Source organism: Anabrus simplex, chromosome 6 (assembly GCF_040414725.1).
Source record: "Anabrus simplex isolate iqAnaSimp1 chromosome 6, ASM4041472v1, whole genome shotgun sequence".
NCBI lineage: Eukaryota > Metazoa > Arthropoda > Insecta > Orthoptera > Tettigoniidae > Anabrus > Anabrus simplex.
The window spans coordinates 275,565,665-275,578,836 of NC_090270.1; the positions used below are offsets into that span (position 1 = coordinate 275,565,665).

Genomic DNA, 13,172 nt, shown 5'->3' on the forward strand with positions numbered 1-13,172 from the left:
GAATTTAATATATTAAATCCCATGACAGATTGTCCGCAAGAAGAATGTAATAAACTATATAGTCAAAGATACAGAATTAATGGCACACGTAGTAGGTATTCAAAAAGTCCAATAGATGGCAGTGAATGACACTTTCAGCTCTGGCTGAATGGAGAATCCCCAAATACAATGTAGTTATCAGATTCCTGGCTTATTACATGTAGTGAGCAGAGATGGGAAGATTACAAGAAAAACATAATATACCTGACAAATATTTTACTCAATTACAAATGACTTTTTTTTCAATCAGCAAAATTACAATTACCTTACAGAGAGCTAATTTTAAGGAAATCACTTTTTTCTCTGCATACTGCTAGAACAATCCACAAATCTGCAAGGAAAAGATATTACTTCTTTTGTGTTCTTTTCCATAGAGACATTAAATGGCTATCATCCCTACACGAGACTGAACATGATACCGTGGAACTTTCAAAATTATATTTTTAAATCATTTTTAGCATCAAATATAATTTGCCATTTACCTTGCAAATAAATTAAAAGCTTCTCAAAATTCTCATCGCTAATCCTCAACTTCTTAAGAGGGAAAGCATATCCTTGCATTCAATGAAATGATGCCCTAGAGCACGGATGGCGAACCTATGCCACGCGCGTCACTAGGTGACATGCGAACACTATTTCGGTGGCACACCACATGAACGTATTAAAGTTTTTTTATACGTCGTTTACTGTAGACCATACATATATCATGCATCGAATATCCATAGTGTTTCACATATAAGAAATAAATATATACAATCTAAATTATAGTTCCATTCGGACATGCAATATGGCAACACTGCAATACTGATAGGTTCGGAAGTTAAGTGAGATAACTGTGTCAGATGCGTCCGACGAGCACTTCGGTCACCCACATCACTCAGTACGTGAAGTTTGACTTGTGTGTGGTAGCCATTAGCGCGTAATTGTTCTTAGTGTGTAACTGTGTAGTGAATATTGTTTTCTGGTGATTTTGTATACAAACCTCGCAAACATGTTTTCGGTGTCGAAAAGACAGAAACATAACAAAGGTAGGGGCCGGATTTTTAAAGAACAGTGGACAAGAGAATTCAGAGTGATATGAATAAAGCTTTGTGCTGCATGTGTTCGGAAACAGTTGTATCCTGCACATTTAATGTAAAGCGCCATTTTGAGATGAAACATTCAAATGTTGTTCCATGCCCAATGAAGAAAGAAGGGAGTTTCCCAAAAAAAAAATCGAACCATATATGAAAAAAACTAGATCTTTTGCATCATCTTTCAGGCCAAAGAATAATATCAGTGCAGATAATTTTCATCTGTCTCACTGCATAGTACAGCATGGGAAACCGTTCTCTGGCGGAGAGTTCTTGAAGGAGGCTTTCTTGACGTCCGACACATTATTTTAAGACTTTTCTAATAAACAACAAATAATTAACAGACAAGAAATGCCAGCCAGCAGAAATACTGTCAATAATAATAATAATAATAATAATAATAATAATAATAATAATAATAATAATAATAATAATAAGTGAAGTTGTTTCGGAGCAACTGAAAACTGATTTGGATAACTCCCGGATGTATTCTATTTATGTCCTGGTGAAAGCACAGATGTGACCTTACAAACAAGGTTAGCTGATTTTTCCAATTACCTAGTGAGAATGTGATGAAGGAGGAATTATTTAAATTGCAGAGTTTATGAACTATGACAACAGGGAAAGATATCATGGACAAAATGAAGAAGGAACTTGTATTAAAATGGGTTTTGACTTATAGAAAATGTCTATGACAACTGATGCTGCCCCAAGTATGGTGGGTATTCAAGATGGGTTTGTGAAATTTCTTAAAGAAGAAGTCAAACGTCCTATTTTACAATTCCATTGTGTATTACACCAGGAAGCCCTATGTGCGAAAGAAGGTATGAAGTCATTTTGAAAGTGAACTCTTGGCGGTAACTAAAATTGCGAACTTCATATCTGCACGTGCTCTAAATAATCGCCAGTTCTCGAAGATGTTACACGAAGTGGAATGTCAATATGGCGGACTTTAAATGTACAATAATGTTCGCCAGCTGAGTCGTGGGCATGTAGTCTACTTCAGAGGTTTGTCAAGCTCTTGGGCGAAATTCACTTCTTCATGACAGAAAAGCAGGAAGAATTTCCAGAATTCATGAACCCTGTTTGGCTGTGCGATTTAATGTTTCTCCGTGATTATACAGCAGTACTCAGTGATGTGAATAAGGGATTCAAGGAAAAGGACATTCTGCAGATAGATTGAGATCATAAAATCATTTCAGAGAAAACTTTGAGTATTCATCAGGGATGTTGAAACAAAGACATTTAAATACTTTCCTCTTAAAGTACACATTTTGCAGATCAATTAACTTTTTAAGACATAAAAGTATCTGTAAGAATTATGTGGACGTCTTACAAAATGCAAAAATAGTTTCCAAGCGATCTTCCCACTTTTGGAGATTTGTAGTAAACATTGCAATTAATTTCCATACCTCATATTGCAGAAATGAGTGATATTAAAGTCATCTTTTTGACTGGTTAAATATCAAGCATTCAGAAATGGAGCTGATTGAACTTCAAGAAAGCAGTGCTTAGGCAAACAAATTTGTAGAACTTGGTGAAGTACTGGTGCAAATCGAGTGTGCTGTTGATGGTGAATACTCTGTTCAGAAGCCAGAGAACTTAATACTTGAACAGTGGAGCAGCCTCCCACAAACGTTTTCGACCATGAAGAGACTTGCTACAGCGCTATTTACTTTATTTGGGCCTTCATATGCCTGCGAGTAGCTATTTTCTACAATGAACATTGTGAAGTCAACAGTCAGAAACCGTCTTAGCTCGGACGTAAGTGCATCGTGTGTGTTATTGAAGAAAACGAGTTATGAACCAGACAAACAACATGGCAACAGGTTTTGCACTAAATGTGAGAACGATATTTCACTCGCAGTCAATATTGGTATTTTTAATTTTTATATCTAACAATATTTAATGATGAAGCGTGTTACAATGGACGCTTATTAGATACTTTTTACAAATAACGTTAGGTATTCTTAAAATTTACCTATTTAAAAATGTATTGCTTACAGTTTTTGCAAAATACTACCACGGAATATGCAATCAAATGTATTTACAAGTTTAAATAAAGAAATAATAAAATAAATAAATAACATATTATGAAACATAATTGGGAATTAGGAAAGGAAGTCAGGGGTGCACTGGGGGTGTGTGTGGAATGTAACCATTCCTTAAAGAAAAATAAGTGGCACAGTAGACAGTTGACAATAATAAATCCGACGTAAAATGACACACTTGTTGGAAAAGGTTCGCCATCCCTGCCCTAGAGGGACACATGAGGGAATACCTTCGCTTTATTTTAAGAACATCGTTGGAACTTTGAAAGTACTGAAGAGGTATTTTTCACTATTTCTTGATACAGTAAACAAGAAGCAGTAATTCACAGAGAAATCAGAAAGAGCAGGTAACATCTCCGACTAGAAATGTAAAATAAAAGATTGATCACCTCGAACTCTTTCCGATTTAAGGGTTTTAACGTATGCAGAAGGAAAGAGGATTAGAGGTAGACCTAGACAAAACTATGAAAGCTAATTTTAAAACAAAGCAGCTGGAATTTATAAGATTTCTAAAGAGGTAAGAAAGTACCTCATCCAGAGCTGGTGAGGCTACCGGTTCTGCTCTAGTAAAACTAAAAACCTTATCTTCATAATCACTTATATTTCCCTATTTCTGCTTCCATGTGATGCATATCAATTACTAGAAAGAAATGAGTACAATTTTACTTCAAGAAGTAAATTACAAATAAAAAATTACATTTTGTAAAAAGTAATGATTACAAGTAAAATTACTATGAATGTAATTGTTACAAGTTATTCCATTACTTTTATTCAATTACTTCCCAAATCTGGTAGTGAAGCCGGTTTCTTTAGTCATGAGTATACCACAAGTTTTAAGACTGTTTTTTGCATTTTTTAACATTATTTTGCAGTCTTCTTTTTTATTTCCCCGTTTCCAGTCTTCTGGGTCGGGTTATGAATCAAGGACCTTCACAGCTGTCTATCTCTCCACCACTCCCTTCCTTCCTCCAATATTTCTTCTACTTTTACTCCTCACTTCTTTATTGTTTTGATTTTGGACTCTATGGATGTAGATAATAGCAATATTTAGTTTGAAGAATCGGAGGATGGGAATTCAACTGGTGAGTCTTCCGAGAGCAAGAGCAACTCAAGTGCGTCGGAGTGCAAAACAGCTGGTGAACGGACTGATGTGAGTAATTTAGACCAAGGACCTTCGACCATCATTCCGATAAATAACATAAATCTAGAACCAACTTTACCCTCACATTCTGTGATCGCAGCCTAGCTTATAGAGGCTTTTTCACTATTTCTTGATACAGTAAACAGGAAACAGTAAATCACAGAGAAATCAGAAAGAGCGCCATATTTTCAGTCCGCACACAGACATAAAAATGCCTCCACCTCCAAAGTGTTAAAAGTGGGTTCCACAAGGAAGAATTATTGGATCTTTATGTTTAAATTTATATATATATAAACTGCTAGCTGTTGTACCAGTCATTGAAGGGACAATCATTTATCGTGTGCACAGTTAAATTTTTGTCGACCCTTCAAGCTGCTCCTGATAATACGAGACACGTAGGTGAACATATGGCTGTCAGTGGTTTGTCATAACTTAGGTTGCTCACTTCCTGGTTTATTCTGGCCCTGTGCAGTTTCAACCTTTCTGAATCATGGCTGCTCTTCATTTCAACTCTTCCTTCTGGCATAAAATATTGTTTAAGAAAAGACTAGGTAAACAACTAATAGGGAAAATGCCACCTGGACGACAGCCCTAAATGCAGATCAGTGGTGAGTGATGATTGATGTCAAACAAGACCAGAATAATAAGAAGGAACCTGGACTGGAATGCAGTTGACAATTAACAATAATAGTTGGATGGAGAAAGATGAAAAGGTACCATTAACATGCTGACCCAGCTGGAGCTAGAAAACAGGAAACAAAAATAATAATAATTACCTGTACTTGTAGCTTGTCAATAGCATTCAGTACCCAGGCAATGGTACCATCTCCTCCAGCTACCAGTACTTTAGCTTGTACTTCACCAAGAAATGAGCACCATTCCAATGCGGCTTCTGGAGGACGGTCAGCCAGATCAATAACTTGAGCAGGATTTAGGATTCTTCGGAACATTGACAAGAGACGGTCTCCATCATTATTACCAGATTTACGATTGGCTGCAGACAAAACAGGAACATTATAAGCTTAATTTTGAAGACTTGTCAGAGATTTCTTAATGTAGTCTCAGGAAACATTTAAGTGGGAGTTGAGAGACAGGAACTTAAAAAAGAACTCCTAATAGGATAAACACACAAACAGGTCAGGGAGCAACAGAAAGAGGGGACAAGGAAAAAGAAGAAAACACCAAAGGACAAGGATAATCTCCACATCTTCATACACTGAACGCTCGCTCTCTCTCTCTGCAACCACAGTTCAATCACCTCTTCTCAACTCCACTGACGAGCTCATTTCTGCTTCGTAGCTTCATCAGGAGGGCGGGCATCAAACTCACTGAGAAGCCATCATGACAAATCTTAAGTTTGTTGTGTGTTCCTGATCTTTTACCACCTGTATTTGTCTTTACAGTAGACTTCTAGTTCAACTTTGGTTAGTTCGGCCGCTGGAAAGCCCGGTCGGCACCTGTCTGTGAGTTACGCTTACCTCCCAAAGAAATTGTGCAAGCTGTTATTCAGCAGGACAAAGAAGTAGGAGAAAATGAGTCACGTTGATGGAAGTGCAGCTTTACAATCGACAGTGACTTATATCAAGCAGCAGACAGAAGCAACAGCAATTGATGTAATGTTTATAAAGAAGTGGCATGATTTTGCTTCTAAAAAGCAATTGACAAAAAAAAAAAAAAAAAAAAAGGAAAACAGAAAAATAGATAACTGATTTCTTTTAATTTTTGAATTCTGCAGTTTATGACACAGTATTCTAGTGTGATGTGAGTTTACGACAGTCTATGATATTTATACAAAGTGTTAGTGTACCTTCACAAATTACATTCTGAATTTTTAAAAATATACTTTTCTGCATTTAATTTTTCCACCTCGAGTGTTTATCTCTCATCAGGATGAAACTTCAATAGTGTATGGAGACATCATAAAGACATCAACTCATTTCCGCTGAGTATACTTGGTAAAGACACATCAATGCTACTTGCCTTATAATTGGTTCTTTATTTATGCACTGTATTTCACTTAAACTAAATATTGGTATTTATAACATACTGTATTGTTGGTTAGTCCGGTCTTTCGTTAGTCCGGCCTAGGGTCCGATCCTAAGATGGCTGAACTAGGGAGATTCTACTGTATCTTATGTTTCTTCCCTTTTCCTGCATACATTTGACTTTCTTCTTACCCACACTTCCTGCATCAAGATTTAGGAGTGACATACCCTTTTGTGATATTTAATTTAAATTTAAATTTAGCAACCAATGGATTGTGATCTGAATAAACATCAAAACTAGGATAAGTTTTAACTGTCCTAATACAGTTTTTGAATCTCTTTCTTATAATGATGTAATCAATCTGATTCCTCACAATCTTTGACTTGGGTTCAGCATTTGATTTCCAGGTATACAATCTCCATGCTGGTAATTTATAAAAAGTATTAGTCACATAGGCCTTTACTGGCAGGACCTAGTGTTTACATTGCACTATGTCTTCTGGTATAGGCTGGAGCAATTTTGTTACTTTCATAGATTTGTCTCTGTCTTATTCTTGGCTTTGACAATATGAAAGTGACTGAGGTATGAGCGATGTTAATAATGCCAATTCCTTATGCAGCCAGTCCCTGCTATGAATGGTGTGAAAATGTTGCACATAGGGTCAGTTGATGCATTTCAGTGGGCTTGGCAGACTGATATGTGATAGCAACTTTGGCTCAGTGAGGAAAGCAATGGGAAACTACCTCACTCCTCATTTCCCTAGTACGCCTCTTCACTGATGCCTAGGCCATCTATGACAACTGATGGCAGAGCTGTTGAGGATCCCACCAGCGGAAGCGCTGACGGACTGAACATACATACACATTAGTCACATCAGAGCTCTCCATTTTACAAAACAGAACAAACATGTCTCCGCGATCATTTTTCTCACCCAAGCCATAACAGTCAATTATGTCCTCACATACACCTCTTCTCATGTGTTCAGATGATATTTTTCATTGCTGGATGTGGGTGCCAGTTTTTGTGGTATTATGGGTGCAGTATCACGTTCTTTCACCACAAATAATGCACGGTCAATGTAAAATGTATGTTAATAAAAAAGGTGTGGTGTTTGGACACAGTATGCATCAAGCTGTATGAGTTCCCATGGTGATGGTAAATGACTACTAACAGGAATAGAAAAAATTATGATCTCTACAAATACACCGAAAAAATCACTACACCATGCGAAAGCGAAGGCTAAAATTCTATGGGCACCTAGAAAGAATAGATGAGAAACAGCTAACTAAGAAAATATTCAAGTACATCACTGGACTGAAAGCTTCGACAAAGTGGATAGAAGAGGTAAAAAGAGATGCAATAGAAAGTGGACTTACAATGGATATGATTCACAACAGAAAAGAATTTAGAAGCCCAGTGGACAACATCAAAACATTCCAGGAGAAACCACCAAAATGTAGACCCAAATCGGTCATATCTGAGAAAGAAAGGAGATCAGAAATGAAAGGAAGAAGAAGAACGAGAAGAATAAAACGACTTAGGCTCAATGCGGTCCATAGGAGGTCAAATTCGGAAACAAGAAGAAGAAATATTGTATGTTCAGCTTCCCAAGCATCCTTGATGGACAAAGGTAGAGAGGCTCAAATCCTCGGTGATTACAGAATTTGACGATTATTTCCAAAGGATATCCTTCAGGTAAAACTAGGTTCCCCAGAGTGAAAGCAAAGCCTCCCATTCTTGTTTACCATTACTTTTACTTGTTTGAGGAAAAGTGGGTCACTTTAACTTCGACATTCATTTCAAAGCAACAAGAAGCAACAACTGGTGTTATTCAGCTTATAAATGCATAGTCATAAGTATACACTTGAGGAAAGCAACAGGAAACAATCTCACACCATATTTTCCAAATGCACCTCTTCAGAGATACCTAGACTACCTATATCAGCTGTTGGTGGATCTGTTGAGGATCCAACCAGTCTTCACACTTAGGTTTCAACACACACAATTTATACACTATCTATAAAAAGTATTTAGACACCTACTAAAAAAAAATGAGCTCTACAGAAACTCTGAAGTGACAGATAATATAAATGATCATGAAGCTGTTTTAGTCATAGTTAAAAATAAATCTTTTAGAAAGGAATGTTGCCGAAGTAGGACTACTAGGCAATACCACATGGTTGATAACAGAGGCATAGGGAAATTTTAAAAAGAAATCGTGGTCAACGGAAAATGGTAAATAAAAATATAAACATTCTACGGAATGGGTTTAAAGAAGTGGATGCCAGGAATGTCACACCTATACAGCACACTGATATGCTGTGCGATAAGCTGGCCTGATGCTTGCACATTATGTTACCACCCCTCTGGAACTGCTCCTCCTAGTGTGAACAACTTGACTAGCCATTCGGGAGAGGAATATTACTCTCCCTCTCCACCGATTAACAACAGTAAGCAGTCATCCTTTCTGAATACGAACATTTCACACTGAACATTATTTTATTGTGGTTTATACGTCATCTATATATATATATATATAAAAAATAAGAGTTTTGTCTGCACATTGCTCAGAATTTAAAAAGGATGATATTTCTCTATCACTCATGTCCACAGTAACAAGGAAATGCACTTTTGCTTGCTTGTTTTTTAAAGAGGCCTAACATCGAGGTCATCAGCCCGAAATGCACTTTTTAATTTTCTGTCATTTCTGTATGTGTGTATGTATGTATGTATGTATGTATGTATGTACACGCATCATGAGAAAACGGCAGAAGAGAATTTAATGAAAAACAGTACGCAAAGTCAGGGAATAAGTTGCTACAATCTAGGGCATAAATAATTTTATCCACACTGCGTGAAATGGTAGTTTAGGGGAAGGCCTAAAATTTAATTCTCAAATATTTATGTTATTAGTGGTTGTATCTAAATGAAAATTGGTAGGCAAAGTCGGGGAATAAGTCGTTACAATCTAGGCTATAAATAATTGTATTCAACCTGAGAAAAATGGTTGGACCGGGGGAGTTGGCCGTGCAGTTAGGAGCGCACAGCTGTGAGCTCGCATCCAGGAGATAGTGGGTTCGAACCCCACTGTCGGCAGCCCTGAAGATGGTTTTTTCGTGGTTTTCCATTTTCACACCAGGCAAATGCTGGGGCTGTACCTTAATTAAGGCCACGTCCGCTTCCTTTCCATTCCTAGGCCTTTCCTGTCCCATCATCGCCATAAGACCTATCTGTGCCGGTGCAACGTAAAGAAAAAAAAAAAGAGGTAGGTTAGGGGAAGGCCTAAAATGTAATTCTCAAATATTTATGTCATTAGTGGTCCTATCTTAATTGGTATGCAAAGTCGGGGAATAAGTCCCTATAATCTAGGCCATAAAGTTTCATTCATGCTGAGTGAAATGGTAAAAGGCCTAAAATTGAATGCTCAAATGAAATGAAATGGCGTATGGCTTTTAGTGCGCGAGTGTCTGAGGATATGTTTGACTCGTCAGGTGCAGGTCTTTCGATTTGACGCCCGTAGGCAAACTGCGTGTCGTGATGAGGATGAAATGATGATGAAGACAACACACACATCCAGCCCCCGTGCAAGCAAAATTAACCAATGATGGTTAAAATTCCTGACCCTGCCAGGAATCGAACCCGGGACCTCTGTGACCAAAGGCCAGCATGCTAGCCATTTAGCCATAAAGCCGGACAATGCTCAAATATTTATGTTATTGGTGGTCCTGTTGATAAATACTACATAACTTAAAGTTAAATCGTATTAAATTTTCGATCATTTATGTCTTATACATTGTTATAATCACGGAGATATACATGAATTTGGATTTTTGTTATGAAGTCCATATCAGCGCTGAGTCACGAGAAAATGGGTAAACAGAATTTAATGAAAATCGGGATGTAAAGTCGGAGAATAAGGAACTACAATCTAAGCTATAAATAATTTTATAAGACCCCCTAATATCACAGAGTCGAAAGAAAACTAAATGTGAAAGCCTAAAATATAGGACGCTCATAAAATTGATCACCCATAACATTAAATTGACCATTGTTTGTTGTGATGTGCTTTGTGTCTTCTGTTGCCACTCATCTCAGATAGAGAGGATTACTGCCGAGTACCATTTTTTTTTTAAATTTGCTTTACGTCGCACCAACACAGATGGGTCTTATGATGATGATGATGGGATAGGAAAGGGCTAGAAGTGTGAACAAAGTGGCCTTGGCCTTAATTAAGGTACAGCCCCAGCATTTGCCTGGTGTGAAAATGAGAAACCACGGAATACCATCTTCAAGGCTGCCAACAGTGGGGTTGGAATCCACTATCTCCCAGGTGCAATCTCACAGCCGAGTGACCCTAACCACACGGCAACTCGCCCGGTCATACCGAGTGTAACAGCCTGCCAGAATATTGGCGGGAAGTAGCTAGGAAGTTAGATAACTTTCTTCTTTAGCATGCCATTCCCCTGGTTCATAGATTTTATGATACTACTGGTACATAACACACTGGTTCATCATAGCACTCGAGCTATTCAATCCCTACTCGAGGCACTGATTGGAATGAGCAGTGTGCATATTTAATGGAATAATGGCAGAGGAGTGTTCACGGCTGTCTACAACCTGGTCATTCCAGCTCTGGAACTTTGGACTGTTAGATCGGCACCATAGTACTGATATAAATGGCCCGTTATTGGACATCTATACCATAGTACTGTTCGCTAAAAGTGAGAAAATTTAAGGTTTTTCATTTGATCGGCTATTTTATGTGATAACATTGCTTTTAATTGCTACTTTCCTTCTGACGTCTTTGTAATGACCTATGTTGACTTCAGTTAGGAAAACAACAAAGTCAGTCTTCCTGAGAATCCCGTAGCAAAGCTTGGGTATATCAGCTGGTATACAATAAACAAATACAAGTCCATATGATATGTCCTTGTTTGAGTAAACCTGTGACAATACATTCTATTTAACAAAATGAAATAAAATGCCATATGGCTTTTAGTGGCAGGAGTGTCCGAGGACATGTTCGGCTCGCCACACGCAGGTCTTTTGATGTGGCACTCGTATGTGACCTGTGCATCGTAATGAAGATGAAATGCTGATGATGACGACACATACACCCAGTCCCGTGCCAGCAGTATTAACCAATTATGGTTAAAATTTTCGACCCTGCCGGGACCCCTGGGAGGCCAGCACACTAACCATTTAGCCATGGAGCCCGACTACTTAACAAGATTCCAGCAAGATATAGCAGATATCCTGGATTCAGGAGGTCAATTGGACTGTATCATGATTGACCTCCATAAGGCATTTGATTGGGTAGATCATGGGAGACTACTGGCAAAAATAAGTGCAATTTGACTTGACAAAAGAATGATTGAATGGGTGGCTCTGTTTCCAGAAAATAGAACTCAGAAAATTAGAGTAGGTGAAGCTTTATCTGTCCCTGTAAAAATTAGGAGGGGAATTCCTCAAGGCAGTATTATTGGACCTTTAGGTTTTCTTATATATATATCAATGATATGTGTAAAGAAGTGGAATCAGAGATAAGGCTTTTCGCAGATGATGTTATTCTGTACAGAGTAATAAATAAGTTACAAGATTGTAAGCAACTGCAAAATGACCTCGATAATGTTGTGAGATGGACAGTAAGCAATGGTATGATGATAAACGGGGATAAAAGTCAGGTTGTGAGTTTCACAAATAGGAAAAGTCCTCTCGGTTTTAATTACTGCGTTGATGGGGTGAAAGTTCCTTTTGGGGATCATTGTAAATACCTAGGTATTAATATAAGGAAAGATCTTCATAGGGGTAATCCCATAAATATGATTGTTAATAAAGGGTACTGATCTCTGCACATGGTTATGAGAGTATTTAGGGGTTGTAGTAAGGATGTAAAGGAGAGAGCATATTTGTCTCTGGTGAGACCCCAACTAGAGTATGGTTCCAGTGTATGGGACCCTTACCAGGATTACTTGATTCAGGAACTGGAAAAAATCCAAAGAAAAGCAGCTCGATTTGTTCTGGGCGATTTCCGACAAAAGAGTAGCGTTACAAAAATGTTGCAAAGTCTGGGTTGGGAAGACTTGGGAGAAAGGAGACGAGCTGCTCGACTAAGTGCTATGTATTACATGTAATAAATATCATTTTGATCCGTATTAATGATATTTGATTAGATAATAACAGTAAGTTATTTATTAAATTGACCACCTAATCAATACAATAAGTCATTGTCTTGGATGATTTACATTGATCTATTAACTAAAAATGGTACATGTTTCCCCTAGTATGAAGGCATCATCAGCCATAGTCTTAACCTTGAAATAAAAAATAAGCACTTGAAATAACATATAATAAGATCAAATTGATTTAAAAAGTCTTGAAGAGACTTAAACTAAAATTAACATTCAAAATAACAATGTTGGTTTAATTTATTTATTTATTTATTAATTTTTTTTATTTTATTTATTTATTTATTTATTTATTTATTTATTTATTTATTTATTTATTTATTTATTTATTATTATTTTTTTTACAATGTGAAGAATTACAAAGGTGAAAGTATTAAAATTTTTGACATAGAAGTTGCTATAAGTAAAATGGACAAAGCAACAGACTGTGATGAACAAGTAGTAAGATTGCTAAAAATTAAGTTGACTGATTGGCGGTTACAATTAGACTCTGACGAGAATGACGATCAGTCATATTTATTCAAAAAGTAATATTGAGGAAATAATGTTGAAGGTTGGTCAGGAGATCACTAAATTCCTTTTCAGGAGACAAAAGACGAAAGTCATAGGCATATGGTAGAAATGTAGAACACATTGATGAAAAGATAGAAAGTTGTAAATTAAAGGTTGAAGAACAGTGTTAAAATTGGACTTC

At 37.1% G+C, this 13,172-nt stretch overlaps 1 protein-coding gene across 2 annotated transcripts in view; it reads right to left on the bottom strand.

The window, feature by feature from the left end:
• Dgkepsilon (diacylglycerol kinase epsilon) overlaps positions 1-13,172 on the bottom strand; it is a 225,774-nt gene that overhangs the window by 119,098 nt on the left and 93,504 nt on the right. For both annotated transcript variants that reach the window (XM_067150428.2, XM_067150427.2), the window contains one exon: positions 5,081-5,298. In XM_067150428.2, coding sequence (XP_067006529.1) covers positions 5,081-5,298 — 218 coding nt within the window. The remainder of the gene's footprint in view (positions 1-5,080; positions 5,299-13,172) is intronic.